Source organism: Camelus dromedarius, chromosome X (genome assembly GCF_036321535.1).
Source record: "Camelus dromedarius isolate mCamDro1 chromosome X, mCamDro1.pat, whole genome shotgun sequence".
Lineage (NCBI taxonomy): Eukaryota > Metazoa > Chordata > Mammalia > Artiodactyla > Camelidae > Camelus > Camelus dromedarius.
This window is the reverse complement of record NC_087472.1, coordinates 3,900,214-3,918,764: the sequence shown is the minus strand read 5'-3', so window position 1 is coordinate 3,918,764 and position 18,551 is coordinate 3,900,214. Positions and strand designations below refer to the sequence as shown.

General features: G+C 48.3%; 1 protein-coding gene across 3 annotated transcripts in view; it reads right to left on the bottom strand.

Moving 5' to 3' along the window:
- The window catches only part of CD99L2 (CD99 molecule like 2), a 94,816-nt gene extending 77,042 nt beyond the window's left edge, over window positions 1-17,774 (bottom strand). For 2 of the 3 annotated variants that reach the window (XM_064483308.1, XM_064483307.1), the window contains exon 1: window positions 17,544-17,767. In XM_064483308.1, coding sequence (XP_064339378.1) covers window positions 17,544-17,610 — 67 coding nt within the window. In that variant the 5' untranslated portion in view covers window positions 17,611-17,767. Of the gene's footprint in view, window positions 1-17,543 lie in introns of all 3 variants that reach the window. The other variant, XM_031446216.2, reaches the window with a different exon arrangement.
- Window positions 17,775-18,551: the final 777 nt, after the last annotated feature.

Below are 18,551 nucleotides of genomic sequence, written 5' to 3'. Positions count from 1 at the left end.
TGCTCTCAGGTAGGGATGGGGATGGTTAGATACATTTAAGACAAGAACAATATACCATAAAGTCCCTGGGGATATACCAATCTAACAAGCAACATGAAGCGCCCGCTGTGGGCCAGAGCATGGCTAGGGTGAGCTCCAGACCTCCTGGTTCCCAGTGTAGCGGCCTTTGCATTAGACAGACTTCCACTCAAGAACATGACCTAATAAGCACAGAAAAGGATGCTCGACTTCATTAGTCACTAGGGAAATGCAGATCAAAACCACAATGAGATGCTACATCATTAGGATGTATTTTTTCTCAAAAAACAAAACAAAACAAAAAAACCCCAGAAAATAAGCATTGGTGAGAATGTAGAGAAACTGGAACCCTCATATGCTGCAGGTGGGATTGTAAAATGACATAGCAGCTTTGTAAGAAAGCCTGACAGTTCCTTAAGAAGTAGAACACAGTGTTTACCATATGACCTAGCAATTCTACCCAAGATCATTGAGAACTTAGGTTCACACAAAAGTCCATGTGTGAATGTTTACAGCAGTATTCATAGGAGCCAAAGAGCAAAAACCACCCAAATGTCCATCATCTGATAAACTGATATAATAAAATGTCTTATACCCATACAATGCAATGCTATTTAGCCATAAAAGGCATGAAGTTTAGGTCTTCTGCCCATTTTTGGACTGAGTTGCTTGTTTCTTTGATATGAAGGTGTATGAGCTATTTGTATATTTTGGAAATTAGTCCCTTGTCAGTCACATCATTTACAAATATTTTCTCCCATTCTCTAAGTTGTCTTTTCATTTGGTTGTTGGTATCCTTAGCTGTGCAAAAGCTTTTAAGCTTAAATAGAGCTCATTTGTTTATTTTTGCTTTTATTTCCAATACTCCAGGAGCTGGTTCAAAAAACATATTGCTGTAATGGATGTCCATGAGTGTTGTGCCTGTGTTTTCCTCTCGGAGTTTCACAGTATCTGGTCTTACATTTAGGTCTTTAATCCATTTTGAGTTTATTTTTTTGTACATGGTGTTAGATAATGTTCTAATTTCAGGCTTTTACAGCAATTCTCCAATGAAGACACACAAATAGCCAATAGACACAGGAAAAGATGCTCAGCATCGCTAATTGTCACAGAAATGCAGATCAAAACTACAATGAGATATCACCTTACACCAGCCAGAATGGCAATCATTGAGAAGCCTACAAATGATAGATGCTGGAGAGGGTGTGAAGAAAAGAGAACCCTTCTACATTGTTGGTGAGAGTGTAGATTGGTGCAGCCACTATGGAGGACTGTATGGAGGTTCCTTAAAAAATGGAAAATAGACTTACCATGTGATCCAGCCATCCCACTCCTGGCCACATATCCAGAGAAAAATAAAATTCAAAAAGACACATGCACCCCAATGTTCATAGCAGCAGTTTTCACAATAGCCAAGACATGGAAACAACCCAAATGTCCACCAACAGATGACTGGATAAAGATGTAGTATATATATACAATGGAATACTATTCAGCCATGAAAAGAATAAAATAATGCCATTTGCAGCAAATATGGATGGACCTGAAGACTATCATTCTAAGTGAAGTGGGCCAGAAAGAGAAAGAAAAATGCCACATGACATCATTTATTTGAGGAATCTAAAAAATAACAATAAGGACACAAATGAACTAATTATTTTTATTTCTTGAATATGTGTAAGCACATTTGACTGTCCTTTATGACTGGATTACTGCATTCTGTTGATTTTTATTTTGTAGCTGGCTTTAATCTTTTGATAACTATGTAAGTTTAAAAAGCTAAAGATCTGTTCTTAGAAACAATAATTAGTACATATATGTAAACTAAAAAAATATGCAGCATACTGTACATATGTATTTACATGCAATATAATGTGTATATGCAGTCAAAACAGAATTTGGATTAAAAAAAGGCATGAAGTATGGACACCTGTTTCAATATGGATAAATCTTGACAACATTGTGCTGACACTGAAAGAAACCAGATGCTCACCAAATCTAAAAAGAAATGATACAAATGAACTTATTTACAAACAAGAAATAGATTCACAGACATAGAAAACTGACTATGGTTACCAAAAGAGAAAGGGGAGGGAGGGAGGGATAAATTAGGAGTTTGGGTTCAAGATATACATACTAATATACATAAAGTAGATTAAAAAAACAAGGACCTACTGTAAAACACAGAGAACTATATTCAATATCTTGTAATAGCCTATAATGGAAAAGAATATGAAAAAATATATATGTATATGTATAACCGAATCACTTTGCTGTACACTTGAAACTAACACAACATTGCAAATAAACTATACGTCAATAAAAAAGGCCACACATTGTATGATTCCACATATATGAAGTGTCTAAAACAGACAAATACACAGGAACAAAGCAGACTGGTGGCTGCCAGGGTGGAAGGGGGGAACTGGAAAAGGGTTGCTAAAGGGTATGGGGCAGCTTAGGGGGTCATAAAAATGTCCCAAAATGTGATGTGATGGTGGCCCAACTCTGAATATACTAAAACCCACTGAACTGTATCCTTTAAGTGGGTGAATGTCATGGTATGTGAAAAATGGAACTATTTCAAGTGGTGGGAGGGGAAGGGAAATCAACCTGCTACACAAAGGCCTCTGCCGTTCAGTGGTTATAAAGGTTCCCTCTGCAACCACAGGCAAGCACCTTTATGGCTTTTTGCATGTTTCATCCTCTAGATAGATCAGACACTCCAAGAAACCCACCCTCGCCCTCAGTTAGCCCTCCCTCCTCTTCTGAGGCTGCAGCCACCTTGTGGCTGCCCCTTTCCTCAAGGCCACCCTCTCCTGTCTTCCAGCATCTTCCCTCTTCATCAGGGAGCCAGTGGAGCTGTCCAGCACTGGCTGGGTTCTCTCTCTACCCCAAGTCAACCTAGAATGTGAACACCTGTGGCCTGGGGGTCCTCCAGATCCTGCTCTCGGCCCCTTCGCCTCCTTCCTCATCTCTAACAGCCTTCACTCGCCTCGCTTTGCTAAAGGCAGTTCCATCCCCACTCTGCACAAGAGACTGCGCCGCCTTGGAAATGCCACTCTCCAGTATTGGCCCTGTCTTCCCAGTCCTGGCCAGACCTCGCAGAGCCTGCCAAGCAGCCCACGGCCAGTCCTTCCTGTTCTCCTCCCGGCTTTCGGCTGCTTCCCCACCCTCCTCGCACATCGTCCAGGCGGAGACTGGAGCCAGCATCAGCAATCCTGGTTACAGCGCTCTGCTCTCGCCCTACCCATCCCCAGCTTTGAGAGGGGAACCCGCTCTCTGTCCTTACTACTCTGGGAGCTTTGTATAGCAAGGCCAACGCCTGACTCATCCCCGTTGGCTCTGCACAGAGCAGGGTGCCAGGTGGCACTTCATTAACCCCTCCCAGAGGAGACTGACACTTGGAGGAGCGATCCTGATCCTGCCGCCAGCCTTTCTGCCTTCTGGGGTGATGCCACCCTGCAGTGGCAAGTCTCCCATCCCTGTGCTGACAGGCATGAGCACAGCCACCAGTTCAGGGCTGGTGACTCAAGCCAGGCCCTCGGGGTACCTGGGCAACCCACATTCCTTCACTGGTCCCCTTGTCGCCTGATATTCCTCCTTCCAATCTTCACTGTCTAGCTGGATCCCCACACTCTCAGCACAAGACTGTCTCCTCCTCCACAGGCAGGCAGGCTCCACATGCCCCCTCGGCCACCTCATGTGCGTCTGCAAGAAGAACAGTCACAAAGGCTGACAGCAACTGAGCACTGACTAAGGTTCATACCTTATCTCACCCACTTCTGCCAGCCAACTGGTAATTAGGTACCATTATCCTCAGCCAAATAATATGTACAAAGATTTACTGAAATGCAATTTATAATAGCAAAGACCTGGAGTCCACCTCAATATCCATCAAAAGTCATATACTCAAAACAATTTTAATTATGTAAGAAAATACACACACTATAAGGTTACATACACAAACAGGATAAAGATACATCAATTTGTATTTCCAGTAACGGCAAGATGGATTATTTGGACAAACCTTCCAATTAAAAACAATTTAAATGGTTGATTTTTAAAACATCCCCTTAAAAGCACTGAAGAACTGACAGGATGGTTAAAAAAAAATGACAATACCTAAGAGACAGCAGGAAATCCAGAGAGGTAGGAGCCCATCTGTGCACACCCAGCTGTCTGCCCCACAGCTATCTGCCAGCCTGGACAAACCCTGCCTTTGACTTTGGCAATATTCCAAGACAGGCAAAGGGGACTGTAGTTCAGGCCCATGAGCACCTAAGTTAAGGCATCTAATAGAAAATTCTTCCCCGATTAAACTGGGGCCCCAGAGGACTACACCCTTGGGGGAAGGGTGACTCAGAAACAAACTTGCCCCTTCCCAACTCAGCTCCGGAGGACTGCAAGGAAGGTTGCCTTGGTGCTGGGAAAACAAGGGGAAAAGGTTGGGCACTCATTTTAGGTGCTTCCAGGCTAGTAATGTCCTAAGGCACCTGACAAAATCAAATACAGTCTTCTCTAGAAGAAGGTACATTTATCTTAGACTTCAAAGAGCCCCCACATATATATTTCAAGGGCAATGAGTAATAGACAGCCAAAAATAACCAAGCACATGGGGAAATAAAGCATCATGATTGAAAAGCATAGAAAAAGAATAGATAAATGAGCCAAGACTTGACCAGGTGATTCATAAAGGAATCAAATTGGACAATAAACATATGGAAAGATGCCCAACTTCATGAGTAACCAGAGAAAAGCAAATGAAACCATAAAAATATGACACACCCACTAGTAGCTAAAATTATACTCAAGTCTGACAGTAGCAAGTGTTGATGAAGCTGTTGCACAACAGAAACATTCATACATTTTGCTGATAGGAATGTAAAGTGGTACAACCACTTTGGGACACAGTGTGGCATCACCTGAAAGAGTGAAGCTACAAATACTACATAACCCAGAAATTCCACTCTTACGTAGAATCTGAGGACAGCAATGGTCAAACTTTTTGGCCCTTAGGACTCTATACACTCAAAAATTGAGACTCTCAAAAACCTTTTGTCTATGTGGGTTATATCCAATTCATATCTGTGATATTAGAAGTTAAAACTGAGAAAAATGTAAAACACAAGAAGACACAAGCACACATTCCATTAGCCAGGGTAATGATGTTATATGTCACGTCAGCTCTGGAAAACACTGTACGCTCATGAGAAAGTAATGTAAAAGGCATTTAACATCTTAGTGTTATTATGAAAATAGTTGGACCTTGTGGACTCCTGCAAAGGCCTTGGGAGCCCTCCAAGGGTACCAAGACCAATGTTTAAGAACCAGTACCCTAGATAAACAACAGGGTCCTACTGTATAGCACAGGGAACTATAGTCAATATCTCACAATAAACTATAATGGAAAAGAACATGAAATATATATATATATGTACAACTGAATCACTATGCTGTACACCAGAAACACAACACTGTAAATCAAGTATACTTCAAATAAAAAGAACCAGTACCCTAGAGAAATTTGTACGTATCTGCATCAGAATGCTCACAGCAGCACTCCTTGAAACAATCAAAAACTGGAAACCACCCAAACGTCCATCAATAAGAGGATGAATTAAAAAAAAAACCTCGTGGGATATTCAAATCCTCGTGGTATATACTCAAACACTGGAAAAAATACTTGGCAATGAAAATGCATCAGCCACAAGCACACATATTAGCAATGTGGGGGGAAAGAGGCAAAACACAAAAACCTACATACAGTGTGATTGCATTTCTACCAGGCTACAAGACAGGCCAAACTCAACTATATTATTCAGGGCCACAAGCAGAGCTGGTAGACGTATAAAGCAAACAAAACAACTGCACAAAAAGCAGACTAGTGTCGCCTCTGTGGGGAGGGCAGGGCTGTGATCACAGACGGACTCACAGAGGTCCACCCGGGTGCTGTCAACGTTCTATTTGTCAGCTTGACTGGCAATGACAGATTTTCACTTTACAATTATTTGTTAAAGGCCTTGCATACGTTTCAATATCTATGCCATATTTCACAATAAAGGGGAAATCTCCATACCAATAATGTGAAATATATATTTCTACAGAGAACAATACATTGAAATACCGTATTCTGATATGTTAATGGTGGTTAACCCTGGGTAATGGGGTTTGCATTTTCTCGACACTTTTCTACATTTTGCAAGTTTACTACAAAGAGCAAGTATTAGTCTTGTAGCCATGTAAACACCTGGTATTGTCAGACTTCATTATAATTTGTAGCCTACTGGAGGGTATGTAATTTTTTCTTATTAGAGTTTAATTTGCATCTCTCCAATTACTAAATGAGGTTGAGCATCTATTCATATGTTTGTTGTCCAATTTGATTTCTTCTCTTATGAATTGCTTAGTCAAGTCTTTGGCTCATTTTTCTGTTTATTCCTTTTCACTGTTTCTCAGAAAGTCATAAAACGTATTAGAAAAAAAGACAAGGTCGGCCGCTAAAATTGAAACTAATGAGGATCAACCCAAAATAGATGGGCTGAGCCATCTGTGGGAGTCTGTGCAGAAGATAACTTCCTAAAGAGACGGACGATGCACCTGATCTGACTAGGATGAGCTCAAAGCTCGCCAAGCAGCCTGGAGTGTTTTCCGAGAGTCAGCTGGCTGCTACCCATCCAGAAAGATTCTGTGATCTGATTTACTCTAACGTGTCCATCCTGAGGCAATGCGACGATGACAGAAAACTTCAGTGACTCATGAGGAATACTGAAAATGGAGAGTGGAAATACAAAGGATATGTCTGTCTCTACAGCAGTGGGTCTCAACCCGGGGCTGTTCTGCCCCCAGGCGACACTAGGCTAAGTCTGGACTCACTTAGAGTTGGCAGACTTGGGAGGGGGTTGCTGCTGGCATCTAGTGGATAGAAGCCAAGGATGCTGCTAAATATCCTTCAATGCACAGGATAGCCCCTCCTGAGGAATTAATCCACCCCAAGCATCAGTAGTGCCATGGCTGAGAAACTGCTCAATAGCCTCTCTCCAGGGGAAAAAAAAAGGGCTCAACCCTCCAGAAACCCTCTCCAAGTAGAAATGGTCATAGGTGGAGAAAGGCAAGTCCCTGGGCGGTCTCACCTCGATGGGGGTCATCCAAGGCTCTTGAGACCCACGCTCTACAAGCCCATCCAAGGGAGCTGCATGTTAGTCACTGTGCTCTCCAGCGAAGACCGCCCCCCGCCCCGGAGAAAGCTTCTGCAAATAAGGGCAGGTCAAGCTCACAGAGAATCAGTGCTAAAGGACCGTCACAGCCAGCCAGCCTATCCCCCTCATTAGTGAAAGAACCTGACAGCTGAAGACAGCATGTGGCATCAAGGGAAGATGGGGAATAGAGCTGAGCTAGTAACCAGTACAACAACAAATAGGCACCACGGTGATTGTTTCATAAAGACACAGAGAAGTATGCATCCTGGTAGAGCTATAGCAGTTACTACTTCTGCAGGAGATGCAGCATTTCGTCTGGACCTTGAAATCTCAGCAGATTTGCGTGGCAGTTTAAAACTGTGGCTAAAAAATTCTTTGATGCTCTTCCATTGAGAGGTAGGATATATGTTCTCAGCTTGAATCTGGACTATCCTTAGATGACTCAGCCTACAGAATGCAGTGAATGTGCTGCTGCGTGACTTCCGAGGAGCAGAGCCCACAGAACTGAACACAGATGCGCAGAGGAATTGTATGTGCATGTTCAGAGCAACACTGCGTTCAATAGCCAAAGGGTAGAAACAGCTCATGTCCATCAGTTGATAAATAGGCAAGCAAAGTGTGCTGTATGTCCATAAAATGGATTATTCAGCTTTAAAAAGGAATGAAGTATTGATTCATGCTACAACCTGGATGGACCTTGAAAAACATTATGCTGAGTGAAAGAATCCAGACACAAAAGACCATCTCTTGTGTGATTTCACTTATATGAAATGTCTAGAACTGGCAAATCCAGAGACACGAAGCAGATTAGTGCTTGCCAGGGACTGGGGGAGGAGAGAACAGGGCGTGACCATTTACAGGGCATGGCGTTTCCTTGGGGGGTAATGAGAATGTGTGAAATTCCCACGTTGTCCCCTGGAACACCCATGCTTAGAGCCCTAAGTGGAAGTTCAATGACCATGCTGTAAGAAAACCCAAACCACGGGCAGAGGCCAGGTAGCAACAGGCCAGCTGAGCCAATCTCTCATGAAATGTCAGGGAAAAGCCTTCAGATGATTCTAGCCCCTAGTCATTTGCGTCTTCTAGCTGAGATGCTAGACCCCTTGGAGCAGAGATAGCCATCCCTGCTGTGTTCTTCTAAATTCTTCTCCAGAATCTACAGCCAAATTCAGTAGTTACCAGCTGCTAAGTTTGCAGTGGTTAATTACAGAGGATGACAGGAACAGCCTTCAACATGGGGATGATCGGGGCAAGGGTCTTCTAGGCAGACAGCACTGCAGCAACAGTATAACCCAGGTGCCTCCCTGATGACACATGTGACAGTTATTACATGTAGCTGCCTCCAGGTCTGTCTGGACTATAAACTTCTTAAGGGCAGATCCATGCTTTATTCTGCTGTTTTTGCCCTCAGTGCCCCACGCTGATCCTGGCTCTGTAGCCACTCACTCGGGCATCAGCAGATCCACTACCAAGGGCGACATCAATGGCTTCCATGCCCTCTGACTCCTGATTGGGTTCAGCCCACAGGTTCCCTCCATGTCTCAGTGGCTTTTTCACCACACCTCTGAGACAGGCTGCCACCTGGGACTGAGCAACAGAATACAAAGAAACTATAAGGAATTAAAAATAACTGTGTACATGCGCAGTTGGGGCAAGTTGTGAACAGTAAGATAAAAAAAGATCAAAAATCCAACTGCCACTTCTGAGGTGCTGGGAGCAGAAGCAGGATCCTGTGCATGATCCCTGCACACAGCAGCACCAAGGGGTGAGCAGGCCACCTAAGACACCCCTCAGCCCGATCCCTGGACCCGCCCCCAACCAATTAAGGGACCAGCTCATCCCCACCCCACCACCGCCACTGCGGCCGCCAGGGAGTGAGTAAGGGCACCTGTTCCTTGTTTCGCACCCCCACGCTGCAGCATGAGTCCCAAGAAAGCCTCGCCTGCATTTCTCCTCTGGCCTCTTATCAATTGCTATTGATTAAGGAGTCCAAGAACCCTGGTTAGTAACACCTTTCCACCAAAAGAAATACCTAACCACTCCATTTATAAGTAGATGGTTCCAACCAATTAATAGACGTGGCTACATTTCCCCCCAAATTAAAAATATCCATGGTACCTCCATGAGTTCGCTGCCACTGAGTTCCTGCAGTGCCCCAGGGCACCTAGGTGCACAGTTTAGGACCCACAGGTGCAGCCATTGGGAGGCAGGAGCAAAAGACTGGAAGGTGGGAACACTCGCAGTGTTTATTCCTCTGGCTCCCACCCTCCAGGCTGCGGCAGTGCCCTGCACAGGTGGCCTGGTACCCCCCTGCAGCCCGAGCTACACTGGATTCCAGGACTCCTTCCTCCCCTTGCCACTTGAAGCCCAGGGCGGTAAGCACTCCCCTCATGGCACTTCACCACCCAAGGGGCTTCCCAACCCTTGCTGGTCTCCCCTAACCCTGCCCCTACCTTGTAAACAACCCTCTGAGTGAATGTGCAGTGACCTGGTTCCAGCGTTCCATCCATTTCCTGCCAGAGTCCCTGACTGCGCCACGGGTGGTTCTAGACACCATGAGGAAGCAGGCAAAAAACAAAGTCCCCGCCGTCATGGAGCCCACAGTCTAGTGGGACAGTAAACAAAGAAGCAGGTAGACAGATAGCATCAAGGGAGAAATGGCTTTTAAGAAAACTCAAGCAGGCTGAGAGTAGATGGGTATTTGAGGCATAGTTTCAGGGAGGGTGGTCAGGGGTGGCCTCTCCAAGGTGGGGGCACTTGGGAAGTGAAGCAGAGGATGCACATCTGTCCAGGGGAGGAGCTTCTAGCCAGAGGGGACGGCAAACATGAAGGCCCCAAGGTGATGGAGTGCTTAGCATATTGCAGGACCAGCAAGTCAGCCAGGGGAATGGGTGAGAGTACACACAGGCCCGGGTCTGTTGGGACTTGTAGGCCACGGTCAGGGTTTAGATGTTATTTTCATCACAACAGGAAGAGTTCTGAGCAAGGATGCAATGCCAGTGACTGAGGTCTCTAGAGATAGTCTGGCTGCTGCGTGGAAGTTGAACTGTAGGGGACAGGAGCAGACTCAGACAATTGTTGCGAGGTCACTGCCAGGGCTCCAATGAGAGGGGACGGTGGCCCAGCCAAGGGAGGTGGCCCAAGAGGAGGTGAAAAGAGGTGGGAGTCTGGATGATTCTGAGAGTGGTCACTGCTACAGACTGCTGACAGATCAGGTGTGGGACGTTCCAAAGCCACTAGCAGGATGGCATTGCCAATTACTCAGGTGGGAAGAGAAGGTTTGAACAGGGCCTTTAAAGATGCGTATAAGCAGGGTTAACAGTCACAATAATATGGCTGCACAGGGCACGAACCCTTTGGTTCCTGGATCATGGGGAGGTCCAGGAATCCTGAAGGAAGGGCAGAGTCAGTTGGTGAGTGGGGAGAACGGCTGAACCAGGAAGGATTTCAATAACTTAATGCCAGCAAGGCCATTGGATGACCACGTGGGGATGTTGAATGCAAGAGCCTGGAGGTCAAGAGAGATCAGGACTGGGGATAGAAACTGAAGTCAAAAGCATGCAGATGGGATTTCATTTAAGCCATGAGGCTCGTGAAAGAACCTGGGAAGTGAGTGCAGGTAGAGCAGGTGACCAAGGACAAAGCCCAGGGCATCCCCACAAGCCGTGAGATCAGAGAGGTGAGGGGAAAAGGCAAGGAATGACTAGCCTGGCTTCTCAGAAGCCAAGGGGAGAAAACGCTTCCAGGGGAGGGTGCGATCAGCAGTGTCAGATGACCCTCAGATTTAGCCACATGGAAGTCATCACTGACCTTGGCCAGAAACAGCTTTGGGGGAGGGGTGGGAAGTAAAGTGCTGGGAGGAAGTTAATGAGAGTGCCGAACTACAACTCCACATGGTATGTTGCATTTTCATGAATGAAAGATTAAAATACCATTCTTGTTTGTTTCTTGTTAGGCACTACTTTGATTTTTTTGCACCCCCCCTTTTTTTAAAGCTAGATGACAGAGCCAAACAAATGAATAGTGAGAAAGTAAAAAGGATCGCTCCTGCAAGACAGCCCAGAATTCTGCAGGAAGCCAAAGGGATATGAAAAGCAACTCAATTCCAGGTCTTCCTCCCAGCTCACTGGGACTCTTGAGCCCACTTCACTAATTTGGTGGGCACTTTGCTTCTGGTCAATAAAGGCTTTTGTAAACGAAAGCCCCTGAATTCTCATTAGAACCAATGCAAGCGAGGGAGGAAGGCAGGTGGCCCCTTTCCCATTCTCCTCCCCTCCCCGGAGCCTAACTTTGCTAATATCTTGACAACACAGCCTGTTTGCATTAGCAATTAATTGGCTGCTCCAACAATTCTGCGAGGCCAACAAAGCAGAGGTCAGCAGCCTCTTGGTGTAGATAAGGGAACTGTCGCCAGCAAATGGTGGGGCCACACTGGAATGCCGGCCCCGTGTTAATTCCATCATCCGGGGCTAGCTGAAGCAGCAATAAAAATAAAAAGAATGTCGAGATGAGCGGCTTGGTGCCTTGGCTCTATTTTGGCCATAGCGCCTGTAATGAATTCCGCTCTGCAACAATGCTTCCTGCTCAGGGTATTGCCTCTAATTTGGAAAACAATCCCAAACAGAACCACCTTGCAAGGCCAGCCAGATGTTGTCTCTAGCCTCTCCTTCAAACAGATGTTTTCAAGCTTTAAAGCTGCAGAGCCCTCTGACATCTTATGAGCAGCCTCAGGTAGAAAACTAATAGAAACAGAGCTCAGGATTAGCTGAAGCTGGAGTGGTGGCCCAGGCCCACCCATTTCTGCTCTGTTCCTCCCCCGAAACCCACCTGGGGACAAAGGTGAGCCTGACCGCACACTCCCCACCCCCTCCTCAGCAAAGGGGAAGGCTCTGCCCGGAAAAGAGAAGAGAGTCTGTCTGCTGGCCCCAGACTGCACCCTGCTTCAAAAGCAGCCGTCAGGATTGGGGCGGGGGGAGTTGGGGGCATGGAAAAGGCCTCTTGGGACATAGCTGGTAGCCCCCACTGCAGGTGGCCCACGGCATGGGGCACACTCTCCAACCTCCTCGTGAAGTAGTTTAAAAATCAAACCCCAGCAAAAGACATCTAGCTGCCTTCCAGAGCCCTCAGAGGTGCTTCAAAACACTCACTGCTGCGCCAAGAACATCACTGCGGTCCAATTTTTGGCGCATTTACTTTAAAATCCTGAACTCAGAGCAGACTGAGGATTGATTTAAGTTGGCAAAGTTGAAGCAATGAGACATCGCAAGCTAGTTTTTTTTTTCAAAGAATGAAGGGGACGTTAATACCCATCCCTTAGCTTCTCTTAGTAAATGATAACAAATTTAGTGCCTTAAACCAACACACACTTTTATCTTACAGTTTAGGAGGTCAGAAGTCCAACACAGTCTCCCTGGGCTAAAATCAAGGTATCAGCAGGGCTGCATTCCTTCTGGAAGCTCTATGGGAGAGCCAGTTCCCTTGCCCTTTTTCCAGCTGCTCGAGGCTGTGTGTGCAGTCCTTAGCTCCGGGCACCTTCCATCTTCAGAGCTAGCAGCGGTCAGTTGAATCTTCCTCACATGGCATCGCTCTGATTCTAACTCCTCAACCGCCCTCTTCTGTATTTAAAGGACCCTTGTCCTTTAATCGGCCAGGATAACCCAGGAGAATCTTATTTTAAGGCCAACTGATTAGCAACCTAATTCTATTTGCTGCCTTAATTCCCCTTACTGTGTGACCTCACAGTCACAGGTTCCAGGGATTAGGGTGTGGACACCTTTGGGGGGCATTCTTATTATTACCCTGCCTACTATAGCTTCCCACCCACCTCCATTTGGAACACCAACCCGCATGAGAGATTTTCTCACCCATTTCTATTATGTGTTTAGGTTGACTTTAAGCTTTTATATACAAACCAAGACTGGCTGGTCAGTGGACCTGTGAGCAAGCCTCAGGGAGGCCAAGTCTGGGTTGGGGACCAGGAACCCCTGCAGCCAGGCCTCCCCATGCACATGCTAAGTGCAAAGGGTAGGAGAGGACACATGGCATGAAAAGCACCAACAGCACGTGGGGAAGAACCCCAAATGAAAAAGTCTGTGCACCTGGAAACTATCTTTCCTTAACTCACAGAACCCAAACCAGCTGCTCCCCACCCTCCCCTCTGAGCAGCCAGACAGCCTGGTCATCTTCATCCTTGCTGCTGTCATCCCTGCTGCAGGCACCTTCAGGCCCCCTCCTCAGTGCCTGCTGACACTGACTCCTGGGTGATTTTTGACTTTGTGTGCTTAACAAGCACACACATTGGTGTTACCTGGTTCCAAAATGATGGAGGGGATGGGGGTGAGGAAGGGGCTGAAAACCAATCGAAACTGGTGAGACTAAAAGGCAAACAAGTCCCCAGACCCAGCTAGGCCAGTGCGATGACTGGGATGCGTAAGGGCGACCTTGAGCCATCCCAGACAAGGAAGGGCCCCTGCATCTCATCCCCAGGATGCGCCTCTGCAGGTACCACTCCTGCGCTCGGGCAAGCAGGGTGAAGCAGCTCTGGGCCAATCCTGCAGGAGCCCCTGTGGCCTGTCTGGCTCATACCCAGCCCAAGTCAGACCACAGGGCTTCTGCCTGGATCCCAGTGCCACCGGCATGTGGAGCCCACTGGGCTCCCACCCTCTCCCTAGCCCGACCAAGCTCAAAGGCCCTGAAGAGCACCCCCAAGCCAGGAGTCACATGCTGCTGCCCCCTTCAGGTGTTCTGCTTGGACACCACTGAATTTATTTTAAATGGATATAATTCACACACCATACAACTCACCCTTTGCAAGTATACAATTCAGTGGTTCTTGGTACATTCACAAGGTTATATATCCATCACCTCTCTCCAATTCCAGAACATTTCCATCACCCCAAAAGGAAACCCTGTACCTAGTAAGCAGTCACTGCTCGTTCCCCTGAGACTCTGGCAACCACTAATCTACTTGCTGTGTCTAGGGATTTGCCAACTCTGGACATTACATATGAACTAAATCATGCAGTATGTGGGGCTTTGTGTTTAGGTTCTTTCACTTAGCATAAGGTTTGCACTGTAGATTTTTAAAATGCGGCTTGGAGTAAGTGTTATTAACGGAGCTCAGTCGGAGCCAGGTGTTGTGCTAAGTGTTTTATTCATTTGTACTCATTTAATCCTAGTAACCACCCCTCACGGCGGATGGTGGTATTATCCCCATTTTACAGATGAGGAAACCAAGGCATGCAGCAGTTAAGTGACTTGTCCTGTGTGGTGGTAGTGCTAGATACCTCTTTTTCTTTTTTAATGGAGGCACTGGGGACTGAACCCAGGACCTCGTGCATGCTAAACACATGCTCTACCGCTGAGCTATACCCACCCCACTGGGCCACCTCTCTTTAAGGGAGCAGGCACTTGGAGGTTTGCCAACACGCTGATCACACTTACTCTCGGCCACTTCTCACATTTCTATGACCTGCCCCATTCCTGGACAGATTGGCCTTCACGACCCCTCCTTTGGTTATTCAGATAAACTTGAGTTCAAGTCCAAAACCTTGCTGGACCACGTGTTTTTCATCTGAGTTACCACTCAGTTACTTTTCAAGGCTGTATGCAAGCTGCTTGTATGGACATGAGGAGACGACATGGGTGACAGTGCCAACCTTTCAGGGTAGCTAAGAGGTGCAAAGTGTGTGAGACACGGAGGGCCTGGCGCATGGAAAACACTGGGGAAATAGAGCCCTCGTAAAATTACCACCCAGCCGGACCCCTGAGGTTCTCCCTGAACCTCAAAAGAACAGCTTCCCATTTCTGGAGGTGCAGACAGGTGACATACCCGTCCTCAGGCAGTTCTTCAGAACTAGTAAAATACTCAGTGGACTAAAAACCCACCTGTAATTAGAACAGGAACGACTCGGTAACCACCCTTTTAAACTCCTGGGAACCCCAAGTCTGTCTCAACTTTCCCCATCTGGAGGGGTTTCACAAACCATGCTTCGAGGTTCCATGTGCCTTCTGAGGCCTGCCAGGATTTCTCTGTCACACCTCCTTACTAAGGACTAGGACCCAGAATAAAGTGGCTCTTGGGCAGACCCACCTGATCCTCCACTTTGGGGCTCCCGGACAGCCAGTGGGTACCTACATGGGCACCCGTGTTTAGTGTTTGTTCATTTTAACACGGCAGCTCTGAAACTAACTGCCTGGATCCCCAGAAGGGACCACCAATGCAAAATCCGTATCTGTCATCTTGTTCTGAACAAAAGATCCAAGAAACCGGGTCCCTGCCTTGAAGCAAAAGCTTCTCCTGGTTCAGTGTTCTTAATTAAAATAAAAAAGATCACTGGGTACCAGTCTTATCTGTGTGAGATCCTGGCTCCATAATTCCAAGTCCCTCATCTGCAAGGTGAGGATAATACCTAACCAGCAAAACTGTTGGGGCAATTTAAAAAATATAGATGTGAAGTGGTACACAGCAAGCACTCAGGAAATGGTAGCTGCTAGCAGGGCTGCAAATCTGAGGGTGACACACACCTGGTCCTTTCAAGACACTTCTGTGGGTTATTAGGCATCATACGAAAGAGCAAACCGGGCCAGGTTCAGAACACTGTCCCAAGGCCACGTGGCCAGTAAGGCATAGAAGGAGGGCAGCCTCCAGGTGTAAAGGCATTATGCCTAGTGCTTAAAAGCAAGGACTGTAGAATCAGACAAGCCTGCCTTCAAGTCTTAGCTTTGTCACCTGAGGCAAGTCACTTCCCCTCTCTGTGCCTCTGTTTCCTCATCTGGAAAATGGCTGCACTCATTCGCAGTATCCCCCCCACCTCTCAATTCACGTAGTGTAACGCATGATGGTGAAAATCTGAGACCTGATCATTTATGTTCTTCCCCTCCTCAATGTGCATACCATGTTGAAGACTTTCAGAAGATAGCCTTGAAGGGAGTATTTTTCTAACCTTTCTGTGCTTCCATTTTCAGATTTCCCATATCATTAAGATGCAAGTCAATCAAATGATTAAGAGTTTTTCCCACAAATGCATCATACACAAAATAGAAATCGTCACCCCAAAGGGAAAAATGAAACAAAGTTCAACAACCCTGTAACTTGCTTTATTTTTCTTCATGACACTAACAATGTAGCATAGGGATTGGGATGTGTTTGCGCTCATTTTTCTCCCCCACCAGGACGTCAGCTCCACCAGCATAGCGTCTGAGGTTTGTTTACTGCTGTAGCATCAGTATCTAGACTAGAGCCCGGCTCCTTTGTAGAATGGTGAATGGTTCTTCTTGTACAGACTCCCTGAGGGTTGCCCACATGAGAAACATTTCTGCATCTCTTGCAAAACTTCCTTGGACTGTCTACTGTTTTCCTGAGTTCCTTATATATAACACCAACCTCATGAGGACTCAGTATTAGGACACAGTTTTTGTGAGCTCATATATTTTTCACTAGCTGAATCTGCCTTTGTGTAATGAGCACAATTCTGTGCTCAACTTCTGTGTTTTCCTCAACCCCTTTTTCTGATGTGGAGATGTGATATAAGTGTAAGAAGATTCCGCTGGTACTTCTGGGAGACTCTATTTTTAACTACAGACTGCATTTATTCTAAGACGATCAGTAGGTCAGGGGCGGGGCCTGAGATGCTGCATTACTAGCAAGTCCTAGGTGATGCCCATGCGGGCCTGGACCACACTTTGAGTAGCGATGGTCTAAGAAACATGCTCCTTTAATTTGGTAGAATGTCTCTCTTCTCCTTGGCAAAATATCACCAATGGCTCGAACACTGGGGCAGGAGCCAGAAGCACCTGGGGAGCTGGTCAGAACTACACATCGCTGTCCCCCGTCCACCACCCCCCCATCCCCGCCGCCGAGATCCTGACAAAGTAGGAGTGCGTACAGGAAGCTCCCCAGGTGCTGTTTCTGCAGGTGGCCTTGAAACACATTTTGAGAAGCCCTGCTCATGGGAACGGGTGCTCTCTTCCAGGTTTTCCCAAAGGCAATCGCCTGGAGACAGCTGTTGTCACCGGTGGTGACACCCTGTTCAGGATTTCAAGAGATGACTCTTGCTGTTTCTACCCAGCACCCAGAAGGCTCCCAGTCCCTCCCATTGGCCACAAGGATCGCGGCGGGGTCAGCCCCCGCGGGCCCGGGGCGCGCACCTCCGCCCCCCGCCCCCCGCCCAGCGCGCGGCCACGCCCGCCCGCCGGCCGCCTCTGCAGCAGGCCCTCGAGGCGGGGGCCGGGCCGCTCATGCGCACCACCCGGCCTCCCCAGCGCAGAGCCCCCGCCCCGTGGGTCCACAGGGCGGGGTCCCCGAGCGCCCCTCGCCCGCCTTACCTCTCTGGACCAGAGTGGCCAAGGAGAAAATGAGGCAGACGAGGAACGCCGAGCGCCAGGCCACCATGGCTAGGAGCGGGCGGACGGGACCCACAGGAGCACACCGCGAGAGCGCCCGGAGGGGAGGTCGGCGAGGAGCGGGGAAGGAGGAGGCGGAGCCGCAGGGGGAGGAGCCCGGCCACCACTGCAGGGTCTGACCAGAACCGGCGCGCGCGCGCGCGCGACGCGGCCGGGAGGGTGGAGGAGGGGCGCGCACGAGCGCCGGCGCCGGGGTGTGCCCTGCGGAGATGAGGTGGGGCGGCGCCGCGAATGTGGCGCGAGGGGCGGGGCGAGCCTGCACTCTCGGGGGCGGGGGTCGCTGCGCGGAAGGCGGGACCTCAGCTTGGGGGCGGGGCTGATGCCCAAGGGGCGGGGCCCGCGGGCACCCTGCAGGTTGCGCGGTCTGGCACGCGGCCCGCGGGCAGCTTCACAACCACGCCCTTGAGAAAGAAGTCTCAGAGGTGGGCCCTGCGGGCCCCGAGCAGGGAGTTCGCAGGGGCTGGGGAGCCGGAGGCGCCGGCAGCGAGGATATGCGGTGGTTTCCACCTGGCGCGCCAGACTCCTCCCGGGCCCGGAGCAGGACCCGAGGCGTCGCACGTCCCTGGTGCGCTCTCCAGCCAGGTGTCCTTGGACAGGGCTCTTCCCCTTCTGGCCTTAGTGCCCCCTCAGTAAAAGCTTGCTCCCTAGGGGGTCCCTCAGCCTGCGGCTCCAGGACGGAGCACCCGCCCTTTTGCCCCCGTCGCAGTGGCCGAGCTTGCTTGTCACAACCGCTGGCTTCCCTCCCATTTAGCCGATCCCTGCAGGAAGCTGTAGTGGAACCCTGTCCAGAGATTAAAGAAAAGTGCTGTTTTCGTGGCTGGCGGCTGTTGGCAAACAGCAGCACGTCTCGAGGAAACGCTGGGGACGCGGGGGCAGGCAAGAGGGAGGGGGCGGTGGCCTGGAGCCGGAGCGTCGGGGGCCCGGGGGACT